Source organism: Phyllostomus hastatus, unplaced genomic scaffold, assembly GCF_019186645.2.
Source record: "Phyllostomus hastatus isolate PE091 unplaced genomic scaffold, TTU_PhHast_1.1 phas_contig_148, whole genome shotgun sequence".
NCBI classification, from domain to species: Eukaryota; Metazoa; Chordata; class Mammalia; order Chiroptera; family Phyllostomidae; genus Phyllostomus; species Phyllostomus hastatus.
In genome coordinates, this window is record NW_025333607.1 from 9,768,375 (window position 1) to 9,782,610 (window position 14,236).

Consider the following 14,236-nt stretch of genomic DNA (forward strand, 5'->3'; position numbering starts at 1 on the left):
AGTAACCCTGGCTACTAAAAAGCAGTGGAATGCAACCCTCAGAACTCTGGAGGGGAATGATGTCACCTGCATTCTGTACCCAGCCAAGGTGCGTCAGGTGTGAGGGTGAAAAGGACATTTTCAAACACCCTTCTCACCTGACAAGCACCCCCCACACACGCTCTTTCTGAAAAACGACTGCAGGAAGTATCCCAGAAAACTGCAAAATATAAATCCCAAACAAAAAGAGAAAGTATGTCTCAGAGCACAGGACTAGTCCAAGAATGCAATTAAATGGCATAGTATTAGCTGAACATCAAACCCAGATAAAAAGGCAATTCCTATCAGAACTTCAACAGGCAGCATTTCAAAGATGGGTAACTGGACAGCAGCGTGGTGACTACCGGCGGGAAGGGGGTGGGTGGAGGTGGAAGAGGGTGCAGGGCGGATAAATGATAATAAAAACAAGTAAAAACTAAAGATGGAAAACCAAGTGACGTTATGAAGGCATACACCCTTCTACCAGTGGGGGGAAATGTGGCAATCGGAAAATCCAGGATAAAGAGTCACAGCCCACACTAAAATGCAGCATGATCCCAAGCACCAGCGGCATGTAAGAATCCACTTGTTCTCAATGGATCCCCAACGCTCATCACACTACTTTGTTCAGCAGTTAATGTTCTTTAACTGCTGAACACAGCATAACGCTGATTACTGCTTTGTGGGATCAACGAGCATAACTATACACCCTGATAATGGGAAATAAATGCTACAGCTACCATAGATGGGGAAAGAAATGTGTGGAATTCAAGGGAAAGGTTGTAACAGGAACTGATTTTTCTTAACTTATAAAGTGACAAAATATGTCTAAGTAATTCATGAAATTAATGATTCAAGAGCTAGAAATTTAACCATAAAAGGCCCAAAAAATGAACAGTAAGTATCACAAGTAAAATTGTTCATTTTTCATAGTGGGGCTATACTAGATTACTTAGTCAAAAATAAAGTGTAACATAGTATTGTATTATATATAAAACTGGAATAATCAGCAGAAGAATTAAAAATATACAAAAGGTCGAAAATGGTTACCTCTGAGGAGAGAAACTAGTTGAAAGAGGTAGAGGTAGAAAGATTTTCACTTTTCATTTTATACCTTTGTGTATTATTCCAAGTCTTATGTTTATAAGACTATTACCTCCTAAAATTAATACACACGTGTACTCACACACAAACACACACCATCACCAGAATCCTCCCTCCCTAACCAATGCAGGAAAAACACCGAGGAATTCTTTTTGATTTTTTTTTCCTTTTTCTACATCCCATGTCATACACTCCAACCTTCTATACTGGTGCTTCAGAGAAGACACAATTAAACAGGTTCAACAACTACCCTAAACCCATGATAAAACGTGCTGGTGGTAACAGTTTACATTTATGTTAAAACTGTCCAAACATCCATATCATCTTATTTAATCTTCACAAGAAACTTTTAAGAACAATTTTAGAGATTAATAAAGTAAAACTTTTAGAGTCAAGTGACTTGCCACCCCCCAAAAAAACAAAGAAAAATATAAATATAATGGATAAGTTAGAAAATAAATCAAAAACTACCTTCCTTCATACAGCACTGAAATCTGAAAGTGCTTTCCCAATTTCTAGTATGAGAAATAACATGAAAAATTAAACAGAACACAAATAGTTGTCCACCTTGGAAAACAGTTTGGCAGGTCTTATGAAGTAAAACATACACTTACCAAGTGACCTAGCAATCTCATTCCTAGGTTACTGACCAAGAAAAATGAAGACGTCACACAAAGACATGCGTGCAAATATTCACAGGAACTTTATTCATAGCAGTCAATAACTAGAAACAGCCCGAAGGTCCATCAGCTGTTAAACGGGTCGAATGGACTAGGCCCAGACAGCAAAACACTACTCCACAATAAAAAGGAACAAGCTAACGATATACACAACAACATGGATGAATCTTTAAAGTACTAGGCAATGTGAAAGTTATCAGACACGAAGGACTACATATGGTATGATTCTACTTTATGAAATTCTAGAGAAGCGAAATTAGAGTAGCGGCCGGTGAGTGGTTACCAGGGAAATGCAGGAACTTTTTCAGGTGATAGAAATGTTCTAAGTCATGATGATAGTGTTTGTTACCCTGCTGTAAAAATTTAGCAAAATTCATCAAAGTGTAGACTTAAAACTAGTGAATTTTATTATATGCATAATAAATAACTCATTAAGGTTGATTTTTAAAAAGCTCAGTGATACATAAACATATTTAACTCTTCTCAACAGCTCTTCAACATAGGTATGAAATACAAACTTTCAAAGATTATTAAAATCACTATTTAAGAGGCAAATTTAACCAGAAAATAGATACACGGCACTTCCAAGTCCTGAGAATGAAAATGGCCCTCATGCTACTCAACTTGGCCATGTGAATAAACAATAGTTGCCTAGCAACTAATCTAAACTCTAGATTTCTAATAAACACATTGACCACATTAGCAGGTGATCTCATAGAGGATGTAAACTTATTTTAAGTTTTACATTGAAGAGTTCTTCCTTCAATAACACATTAGTATAATAATGCATTGAATTGTTTACCTAAAGTAGGAGTGAACAAGAAATACTAAAAGTAGATCATGAAAAATAAAAACATAAAAGTAAACACTAACACACAAACACACACAAACCCTCCCCTCATTTGGTCTTTCACCCCAGGACGTTACTTACCTACTCATGAGACTGCAGAAGACCCGTGGGTTTGGGGCTGAACCCTCCCCGCTACCGCCACCCAAATTGGCTTAATATAATTCAATAATTTTATTTATGTTTACATGCATTTAAGTTAAAGACACTTTTTAGGTATTAAAGCATTCTAAAGATTTCTCTTTGGACTGTAGCATCTGTAGACAACACAGAAAAATACAAGAGTTTTCTGTAACGTGCATGCACCACACAACAGGCCAGAAAGCCAAACTTGACTATAAATTATCAAAATCAAGAATTACAAAGAATCCCTAAATAACAAGCAAATTCCTCACACAGATAAAACATCATTTCTCTCTTACTGGGCATAGCATGTCAGTTTACTTTGTTACCAGCATCAGAAAAACTATCAGCTTCCAGACCACCACCAACTGTTCGCACACTTACCAACCATACAATTTCGGTCGCGGTGAACACTTACCCCTCTTCTGAACCCAGCCTTCTTTCACAATGGTAACATCGCTCATGATGGCTCCCCACCAGCCCCCAACTTGGAGAAACGGTGCTCTGTGGTATCAGCTTTGGGGTTTGGATTCTCTGCTGCTGCTGCCCTTCCCACTCTCTAGTGATGACTCAGCCTGGAAGGAAGTATTGAAGAAAGAATTTCTTTTTTTTTTCCATTCTTGCAACTCACATAGCAATAACAAACAACTAATTCTTTGTAAATGTCTTCAACTGGCCTGACCTCACATAAAAGTCTAGCTCTTCAAACTGGGGAACTAATTTATTAAAGAGTTGTATAATGAATGCACTTCCCTGGTCTTGTGACAGATTTCAAATGATAGTGAAACTTTTAACCTAAGAGGTTGTAATAAAAAAAGTCCTAAGAAAACCGCTGTCACACCTACACAAATAATACAGAGAATTTGTTTAGTGATTATGTTTCAGGTGGAAGGGAAGAGAATGAAAGTGAACTAAAAGTAAATCTTCACCTGCGTCTAGTTTCAAAATCTCTGTAAACTTAAAAAGTTAGGGGAAAGCAACTGGGAGTGTCTTTAATGGTTGCATTTTATGTAAAATCATATGTGCTGAGAAACTAACATGTATGCTTACTTTGCCTTGTTCCAAGAAATATTTTAGGTTGATTACAATAAGTAAAATATTGTAAATGATATAAAGTCAATGATTTTTTAAACTAGACAAAGGGAAACAAAGGAACTGTGAAAGTGGAAAACAGTACGGAACGTGCAAGGTATGTGGAGAACGCGCAGAAGCGCTTAAACCTATTCTTCTCAGGTAATCTTCACAACCAACTGATGAGGGTTCAAGTAACTGCATTTCACAAATGGTGGGGGCTCTGGGGGCCACAGAGATTAAGCAGCTTGCCCGATTTGAAAATGGAACGGCGGAGCCACGATGTGCGTCCCGGCGGCTGCATTCTCGACTCCAAATCCGCGTTACGTTCAACCAGCGAGTTTCAGCGGTCATGCAGCAAGAATTTTTAAAGCAGGCTCTACCTGACGGTTTGGTCTGGGGCGCGGACCTCTTTTTCCTCAGACGGCCAAATAAAAAAATGACAACAGCCAACACAACAATAGCCGTACAGTGTGAATATATCAAAATGATACTTATTTTTTGTCAGAGCAGCAAAAAATGTATTTCTTGGTGGGCTGCAGAATTTTAGTAATCAGTCTGTGTGTGCCATAAGATGGAAAAGGTTGAAAATTACTGCCTTAAATAAAAATAGAAAGAAGCCGAAGTAAAAAGTCTATGTATTTGTGAAAGATGGGCCACAAATTTAGCAGGAGCTTTCAAGAAGCAATGCAAATACAGAAACACAATGGTTTCAATATGTACATTATCTGTATTTTTTTTTAATTAAAAAAAAAAAGTTACTCAGAAGGACTAATTCTTCCTGGGACAAAAATCTGAAATTCTGTTTTCTCATGGGTCTTCACAAGACACCTTATAGTGTAAAAAACAAAGTCCTCAAAAATACCCCCACACATAAATAGCAATGAGTTTTACTGGGCAATTTCTTATTGTCCCTCTCAACCTAAAAAGGAAAATACCGAGATAAAATTAAGTGAGCACATTTCCACGGAAAGGGACCAACGCGTGGTCCAGGAACACAAGCGCAGATGTTAGCCAGAAAAAATGATGGGTGGACTATGCAATACTCGTCTGCTACTTTCTCCAGCTGGGTTTTGACAAATATAAAGGTTGGACTCCTTAGCTAGCACTAAAATGAATTACAGTTTTCTTCCCAATGCCCGTTAAGTGCACAGACTAATCGTGCAGCAGTCAGGCGTCGAGATGACAGTCTGACAAAGTTTGTGTGGCTAAAAAGAAGGCCACCCCCCTCATGGGCCAGGGGGCGGCAGGCCAAGACCATCCTCCAAACCATCGGCTTTCCTACTGTGGACAGCCAAAGGGATATTGGAATCTGGGTGTATTTTCCCCAAATATGCTTGACAGAATATGAAAGGAAATTCGGGATAAATAAGGGAGATAGAAAAATTCTTTGGTCAAATAACTTGGGAAAATTCTACACACCATGTCTTTCTCTTGAAACAGCACTATTAACATATTAAACATCTCAGCAAGTCCTACATTTATTTGAACAACAGGGCTCTTTCTTTCTCCTTTGGTAACACGTACTAACATCCATAGGAACAGAACACACTTCTGGAAATGGCCACAGAATGTAGCCACATCATCCAAGACGAGACCCGTCTCACCATTCAAAACAGGCAACAAACCAAAAAATCCTTCAGTACAGAATCCAAAGATGATTTTAATTTCATTTATGAGACCTAAAGAACTCAACATGGTCAACTGACTACATAATACATACGGAGCTAAATAATTAAAAGGGTGAACTCTTTGCATAAATAATCATGAGGAAGTTAAATAGGGGCAACACTAGCACAAAATGATGTCTTTGGAGGGGCTTCCCTTTAGACCTCCTAGTCCGCAGCACTGCAGCAAGGGCCTTGTATGTATCTAAACAATTCTTGGTTTCTGACTATCACATTATATATATAGTCGGGGTAAAAAGAGATATATATCTTAATGTCCTCGGGATGAGAAATGGATGAGATCAAGGATCAACACTTAGTAATAACCAAAAAATAACACATATCCAATGCCCATATTTAAAACACACACTTTCCTAGTTAAATAATTTATATTGCCATACCTTTATTTAAAGAAAAACACCAGGAAAACAAAACTACTGTCAAAGTTGATTTTATTTTTTTAAGTGGACACGCCACTATAAGAATCTCAAAGCTGGAACGGACCTTGGTTCACAGTTGAGGAAAGAGTCAAGAAAACTCTCAGGCAAGTGACTCGCCCAAGGTCACACAACGACCTGTGAGAGACCCGAACGGGAACCAGGCAGGAGTCCTCCCCGCCAGCACTGCCCCTCTTGCACAAAACCACACACTGAGACAGCCCGATCAACCCCAAGTCAATGAATCTTGCTTTACAAAGACACTTTCAAACACGAGTATTTTAGATTTGAAAATGTGCTTATTTACATTAAACTGTTAAAATATATGTTAAATCAATAGGACAAAATTTATCATCTTCATCAGGGCCAGTGAACCCTACACATTATAGAGAACTTGATCCATTTGCATCTGCAAATGTGAACAGATTCTACCCAGTCATAGTTTTCAGCTTTCAAAATTGCTCCTGAGTCTCTACTGGCTAAAACGACACATTCTTTGCCCATAGCTTCAAAGACATTCAAAGGTATACCACCCTAGAACTGTGCTCACTCACCGGAGATAAATGCTCTTGTGTGCACAGAAACAGCGCTATTAACTCCTAATAAAGAGTTACCTGTACTCTTCTCGACTTCTCCTGCGGCGGCACTGTCCCCGCACCACAGCCACCTACTCTGTCCGGCGCAGCATCCCACGTCGCTACCAACACTGATCTGCGAGCTGACGAGCTGGGCTCCAGGATGCAATCTGTTCCCAAGGGCAGAGGGAACGGCCCCTCCCCCTGACAGTCCTGACCTCTGTGTAGAAGTTTGTCCTACAATGTCCAGAACTTGGTTCATTTTTCCTCTAAGCCTATCTCATCAAGCATTCCATTGCTGGGTAATCTAATTTTCCCCATTCTCATAAAAAATTTCACACAAAATTCTTGGCAGATACAATTTAGAATTTACACAAAGCAGTTGCAATAAAGGTGCTTTTGTTCACAATTATTTGAGAATTTGATGATAATAATAATTGCATCTGAATGTCATATTATAATTTAAAACACATTTTCCCATCTTTTACCTGACTCAATAGTATTATTAATAGTAAAACAAGTTGACAGTGCCTGGCACGTAAGAGACACTCCACAAACATGGAATAAATCAGCGGATTAAACAAGGAATGAGGATTCAGCCTTGATAAAGGACAGACCAAGCAAACTAATATTCTGAGTCAACAGAGAGAATGGTATTAAGCCATCTTCAAACCAAACCTGAATTTGAACATTATGGAAGCATCTACATATAAATCATTAAAATTATAATAAATATTCTCACTTATTCATTGAAATATATTTCCTATAGACTTCCATCAGGGGTAAAGACTATCACGTATTAAAATTGTCCTTTTGTTCTTAACAGTTTCGACTTCTTTTTGTTGTTGTTGTCATTAGGATGCTCAAGTTTCCATTCCTAAACAAATCAAGCATCAGCACTGCCCAAGATGATCCATGATGGGGGAGAAAAAGAAAGAACGGCATATTTTCTTAATGATACTTAAAAGAACATTTTAAAGACATTTGTTCCTTATGACAACCAACCATTCAATTTTAAGCAAATATCGAACTTCTTCAAACATCTTTTAAAAATATCATTCACTCAAGAAAACATAATATACACATATTTATTCAGTTAATAAATATGTGCTGAGTGCTCTGTGACAGGGACTATAGTGGTGAGTATACAGGGAAGCCAGCAAAAAAAAAAAAGTGTTTAAAAATCTTTTCCAAACCTTTAATAATTTGCTACCAACATGCTTTCACATATATTACCTCATTTGACTCTGAAAACAAATCTGTGTAGTAGCTATTGCATCTGCAATTTTGAATTTGGGAAAACCACGACCAACCAATAATGACATCACTTCCCAGTTACCAGAACACACTGGTGACAGAGAGTGACTCACATGCAATTCAAATCTCCTATCGAGTTTGGCATGCTTTCTACCAAAATAACATGATATGAACTCTCAAACATACATATCACATTTGAGAATAGTCCTGGACATTTTTTTCTGGATCAAATTATTCTTCAAAAGTCCAGTAAAGCACAACACTTTCAAAGAAATTAAAAATTAAATATTGTAACTGTGCCATCACAAATGAAACTATAACAAAAGACTGAAAGTAGGGGGACAAAGTTAAAGGTACTTCAGCAATTCTTTTTTATACAAATAAGAGCAAAATTCACAGGTTAACAATTTCCTATGTTAATTTCTAGGTAAAAAGCCATAACACAATTCTGTAATATAACTTTCTCTAAACTATAAATTTGGCTAGAGTTAATATTATGTGGAATATAGGTGCTGTACACTACAATTTTTTATATACTTTAGATACGCTGGTCAACTGAATTAATGAAGGTGATTCATGTTCAGATACCACAGAACGTGGCTCCTTTGAAATACAAATGATGGTCAAGGGTAACCATGATATAATTTTATAGTACTCACCTACATGCAAGAACTAGGTAGGTGAAACGAATACATGCTGTAAGTGTGTAAGGCTATATAAAACGTAAAGTACTGAAGTGGAAGGGAAATTCAAGTTAACTTGCTCTGTATTTCAAGTAACTCAAAGTTAGTCTGTCCCTTTCAAGAGTTATTATCCTGTTGTTTTTTTTTAAAAAAAACATAATATATGGGGAAGTGAGCCACACAAATTATATATCTCAAATACCTTTCATCTCTTCAGAGTACAATAATAACCTTTGTGGATTTTCTTAAAAGTCTTTCTGTAAATACCTTTGCGAGTTTTACATTATGGGAAAACACCTGAATAAACATAGGCAAGGTTCTGACTTGCACACAAAATATCACTTCGTCAAAATTGCCAATTCTTAAAATTCAACTTTATAAATTTTGAAATATATGTCCTAAAACATAAAACACTTCCCCCCTCTTTCCTACACCTGTTTAGGGTATTTGAGTGCCATTTCAACGGACACGGCCATCGTTAATCAAACAGAAAAGCAACCTGTGCTGAGTGATTCATTTAATAGTCTAACATGGAATAACTAGGAAAACATTTACTGGATCCCTCTGATTCCTGAAACACTGGACAAGTTACTGACAAAATATCCCCTACATTTCTCTTGCGAAATGCAGCTAGTGTCTGTGCAAAGGTGCCTATAACAACGGGGTACCTACAGTAACAATGGCAGACTCAAAGAATTCTGGTTACACGGTTAGCCATATTTTTCCAATATACACGTAAAATCCTTCTAAACTCTGCCCTGGGGACCTCCCTGGTTATAAAATTAAAAAAAAAAAATCACACACACACACAAGATACAATTGGTATATGGTTCATGAAATGGCAAGAATCAGCGTGGCAGATTTTTACCACCAATTAAAACGAGTTAACATGCAGGAATGGTACCCTACAACAAAGTTCATCACACTGGTACATTGAGAAGAGCACGGGGCCCGCCAAAGGGCTGGGGTCCCTGTTCCTGGCTCTGCCCCACGCAGCGTGATGCACTCTAAGGTTCTTAAATTCTCTGTGCCCATTTCGTTAGCCATAGAATAAAGGTATGGCGTCAGATGAACTCCAAATAGCCCCACAGCTCTTTCAGAGCTAATATTCATGATTCTTCCATTTCAAATCTACTGTCCAGTTCATTTATAAATGGCATCTTAGCTAACAATGTCGCGATGATACGCATTCCTGTCCACAAAAGTCTAATATGATTGGGAAGACACAATATTCAAACACCAACTTCATTTAGCCAAAACTTGAACTAAACTCCAAAACTGACAAAATACACATTCCTCCCCCTCCTACCCTACCCCCCAGCCCCACAAGTGTAGTCAGAGGCTTTCCTGAGATAGAGGAGAGAAATTCTCACTTGGAAGTCTTCTAGTGACTTCTTCTAATAAATCTTTTTACTTTCCCTTTGAATATTAGGAAAATGTACCTATTTAGATGTGCAAAATACCTTCTGTTAGCAATAAATAAATATAAAGAATACTGAAAAAAAAAAAGAACTAAAAAGCAACTCCACAGGTCAAGAAACACACTAATTTCTCAATCAACTACTACTTGAAGATTACTGGGCAAAGGAAATATATTTACATGTAATATACTGAGAGGCTGGTGCTGCAATAAAATATGTAAACATTTATGGCATGTTATTCAGCATGTGAAATAACTGAAATGAAAAAGGATGTTATGGATCAGTCCATAAACTTTTGTCTTTACTACTTTAACTTACTTCTGGGAAAACTATTGTATCAAAATTTCGCACTGTTGCTGTGAACTCTAATAGTTAGAACTAGTAAAAATACCAAAAGAAAGTGTTTCGGAATGAAGAAAGTCAAATGAAATGGGTTTTTATAATGCCAGAGTAAGTGTTTCTCATGTTAAAATCACTCTGGAAAGTGCAGCTGAGGCTGTCACTGACTCGAAATGAATGTACAGGTTAGTCACATGTAACAGTGACTGGCACATGGCAAGCGCTTACCAAGCACTGGCTACCATTAACCCTACACCGAATCTAGCTCCAGCGTACACAGAAGGCCATAATCAAATAATTAACATCAGATGACTCAAGGCTATCTCTCCAGGAGACCACAGAACAGTGCATGCTGCGTGAAACCAGGATGTAAACTTTGGAAACTTGGACTTAAAAGCAGAACAATTCTAAATGACTGAAATATTCTAACACAAATCTACAAAAATTAATTATGTGCATTGATTTTGTATTAATTTAAGAAAAATGAAAATGCAAGTCAAATTATAAGACTGATTTGGTCACAACAAAATGCAATGGATTCTGTTTTCGTTCTTGCATGTTATTCAACTCTCAATGGTTTAGAATGAAATGTTTTTTAATGCCCGAAACTTAAGCACCCTATAAAGACAAGATCCTATCAAATCATGCTAAAAATCCAATGAACATGCTGTTCACAATAACTGCCTTATCTTCCCAAGGGTGAACTCTTGGAGTAAAACATGAAACAGCAAAAAGAAGTGTGGCTACCCTTTCACAAAACTATGGAAAGCTTAAGCAAACTCTAAACTTCCACATAATCAATGTGCAAAACAGGTTCCTCTCTTTAAAATAACCCAAATAGTTGGAAAATTCCATTGAATTTATGTAAGAAAAAAACACCCTCTCACATGTTTACATCAAAAGCTAGAGTTGAGCCCCAGGCAGCTGGCTCAGTTGGTTGGAGCAACGTCCTGTACACCAAAGGGCTTTCAGGTTTGGTCCCTGGTCAGGGCACATTCCTAGGTTGAGGGTTCAATCCCCCAGTCAGAAGGCAACCGACTGATGTTTTTTACCTCTCCACCCCCCTCCTTCTCTCTCTAAAATTAATAAATAATCCCCAGGGGGAGAACTTTAAATAAAATCTTAGATCCTTATGTTGCACAAGACTCCACGCTAGGTGTATTTGCCTGCGAAGTGTTTAACCAAACATGTTTAGACTGACAGTGACCTGAAAACAAACTTCCTTTCTCACAGGAGTGATGTCCCGTAAATATGAAAAGTTTCCAATCAAACCAGCCCCTATCCCACAGCTCACACCCTAATACTTGTTGAATGAACAAAAACATACTTAAAATATTTTACAGGCATACATTTACACGAACAATAAAAAGTCCAAAGCAGAACCTTTAAGTACTCGGACAGACACAACTTAAGCTAAGTCAGTGTCAAACCAAAACTTAAGTTAGAACGTAATTCACCAAATCATGGACAGGCTAAGCGTATGGGACAAAGTGACTACAAATAGTGGTTTCATAAATTATCTCGCAGAATTACATTAGAACTTTTTACACACTGTAAGCAAACATGGTACTGCAAATACACAACACAAACGCACAGCTTAAGCTAAAAGTCAACCTTCACTTCATTTCCAATGTTGTCTCATCATGTAAGACACACACTTGCCTCACTTTCAACCCAGAAGCTCAAGGCCATCAGAGTTAGCAGAGTCAAACCGAGGGAGAAAAACACAAAGCAGATCTTCAACACAATCTCCTTGGTAAACTTTCAAAGTCAAAGTTACATATCGTCAGGAGGAAAAACAAACCCTACAGTCCTGATGTATACAAGGTGGGGCAAAAGGAGGTTCACAGTCGCTCGTGTGGGAAATAATACAATAAATAACACTAGAATAAACTTTTGCGTACTCACAACTGTAAGTAAGCCTCCTTTCGCCCCACTCTGTCTATATACAAGTAATTGTGCCTTCAGTCATATACCTTAGAACACCAGTAACTTATGAATAGACATGTTAATAAATATTTTCATGTTTTAGACAACCACGTCTTTGAGTAGTCATATTCATGTATACATATTTTGCAATGCCACTGAAGTTCTGAAGACAAAGTTTCCTAAACCATCTTTATTGGACTCGTCCACCTTTGGTTTTTCAACTATTTCCTAAGGATGTATAATTGACTTCAATGCGTTTCCACCAAAAGCAAAACCCAGCACTTGTCTAATGATTTACAGTGTGCTAAAACTTATATGACCACCCTTTTCCAAATATGGAACATGTATCTACATTGATGATCTGAGGCAGTTGGCAACGTGCTAACTGCAAAAAGTCATTATTTCATACCCTTTAGCTTTAGGGTGAGCTTTAAAATGTGACCATTTTGTTAATTCTAGTAATGAACCAGTAGACATAGAGTTCAATGCTAAATTTCTATCTGGAAACGATATGAATTACAAATCCATTGGGCTTTCAACTAATCACCACACTGGTGGGATGAGTTGGTTTTATTTTCATAACATGATTTTGATGAAAGAAACGTGAGCATCCTAACTTTGACCTAAGTGCAAACATTTCCTCTGCTTCCAAAGGTAAACAGCAAATGTCAATATCGAAAATCTGGCCCTAAAGAGACACAACCTGGCCTAGCTGTAGATTCCTGGGAAATCCCAAACAAGGGGTGACCCCGCCAAGGAGTCAGGAGGAACACAGCGACCAGCGAGGCTTCAACTTAGGGCTCTGAAGGGCCCCACCAGCATCATGGCTGATGCAGACCGATCCGCAGGAGGAGGCGATGGACGAGGAAGAGGCTGGTTTGTTTACTTGCAGCCCGAGCCGCCGCCGCCGCCGGCAGCAGCGACAGCATCACTGGATCAGCCAAACCCAGCATCTATCGCACATTTCTATTCTTGGCACACAACTCCCCAGCGGATCAAAACCCCACTACTATTAAAAACACAGACAAGCACGTTACCCACCTCCCCCCCGCACATCCCCACCCACCCCACCAGCGCCGTCTTTTCTGCGCGCCGGCAGCCGGGTGGGTGGAGGAGGAAGGAGACCCCGGGGGACGCCGGTGCATCCTCGCCTTCACCCCACCCCACGCGCACGGGCGGCCCCAGCGCAGGCAGCGCGGCAGACAACCCCCTCCCCCCAACCCAAACACACTGACACCGAGCTCCACGCGTTATATAACCTCGCTGCCACCCCCGGTCCAAGCGGGCGCCCCCTCCCCACGTAGCGCGGCTGGCGGGGAGGGCCGAGGGGAGGGCGCGGAGTTGCGCAGAGACTGGAGGCGCCAGGGCCAGGGCTACCCAGACACGGATGGTACCGCTAGGCCGGGGACACCCTCCCGCGCCCCCTGCACACCGCTGCCCCCCAGCTTCCCCTGGAAAGTGAAGGGGTGCCCGTGTCATCAGGGCCGGGTATCCCCCGGCCTCACCACCCACACCCAAAGCCTCCACTGACCCAGCCCCCGCCCACGCCCCCGGCGCGGTGACAGCCCAGGCGCCCCCGCCTCTCCCCACCCCAGCGTTGCCCCCCGTCCGAGGGAGGACAGGAGGGAGGACCAAGCTGGGGGTACAGAGGGACTGGCGGCGAATCGAGAAAGGGGCGCAAGTGGGGGGCGGTGGCTGTTACCTGCAAAGGCGGCAGTGGCGGCCCGCAGCTGCTCGGGCGGCGGCGGAGGATGGAGCCGGGGGGGCGGGGGGAGGAGAGGGGGTGACTCGGGGGTCCCCCCTCCCTCCTCCTCCCCTCCTGTCCTCCCCCCACCCCGCAAAGCCTCTGGCCCCCCTGGAACCCGGTGCGGCCGGCGGGAGGGCAAGCGAAGGGCTGCAGGGAGGGAGGGAGGGAGCCGGCTGGGCCGGGCCGCGGAGCCGGAGCGGGAGGCGGCAGCAGCGGCGGCGGCGGGAGGAGGAGGGAGGAGGAGGCGGAGACTCTACATGGGAATCGGATATCGGCTACAAATTCAATTCATCACCAGAAAACACCGCTCGGGCGGGGGCCGGGCCACGCCAGCGAGG

At 40.7% G+C, this 14,236-nt stretch overlaps 1 protein-coding gene across 1 annotated transcript in view; it reads right to left on the reverse strand.

The window, feature by feature from the left end:
- AKT3 (AKT serine/threonine kinase 3) overlaps positions 1 to 13,988 on the reverse strand; it is a 187,610-nt gene extending 173,622 nt beyond the window's left edge. The window contains exons 1-2 of the mRNA XM_045859969.1: positions 13,854 to 13,988; positions 3,191 to 3,347 (exon numbers count right to left, since the gene is read on the reverse strand). Of these exons, the coding sequence (XP_045715925.1) occupies positions 3,191 to 3,236 (46 nt within the window). The 5' untranslated portion in view covers positions 3,237 to 3,347; positions 13,854 to 13,988. The remainder of the gene's footprint in view (positions 1 to 3,190; positions 3,348 to 13,853) is intronic.
- Positions 13,989 to 14,236: the final 248 nt, after the last annotated feature.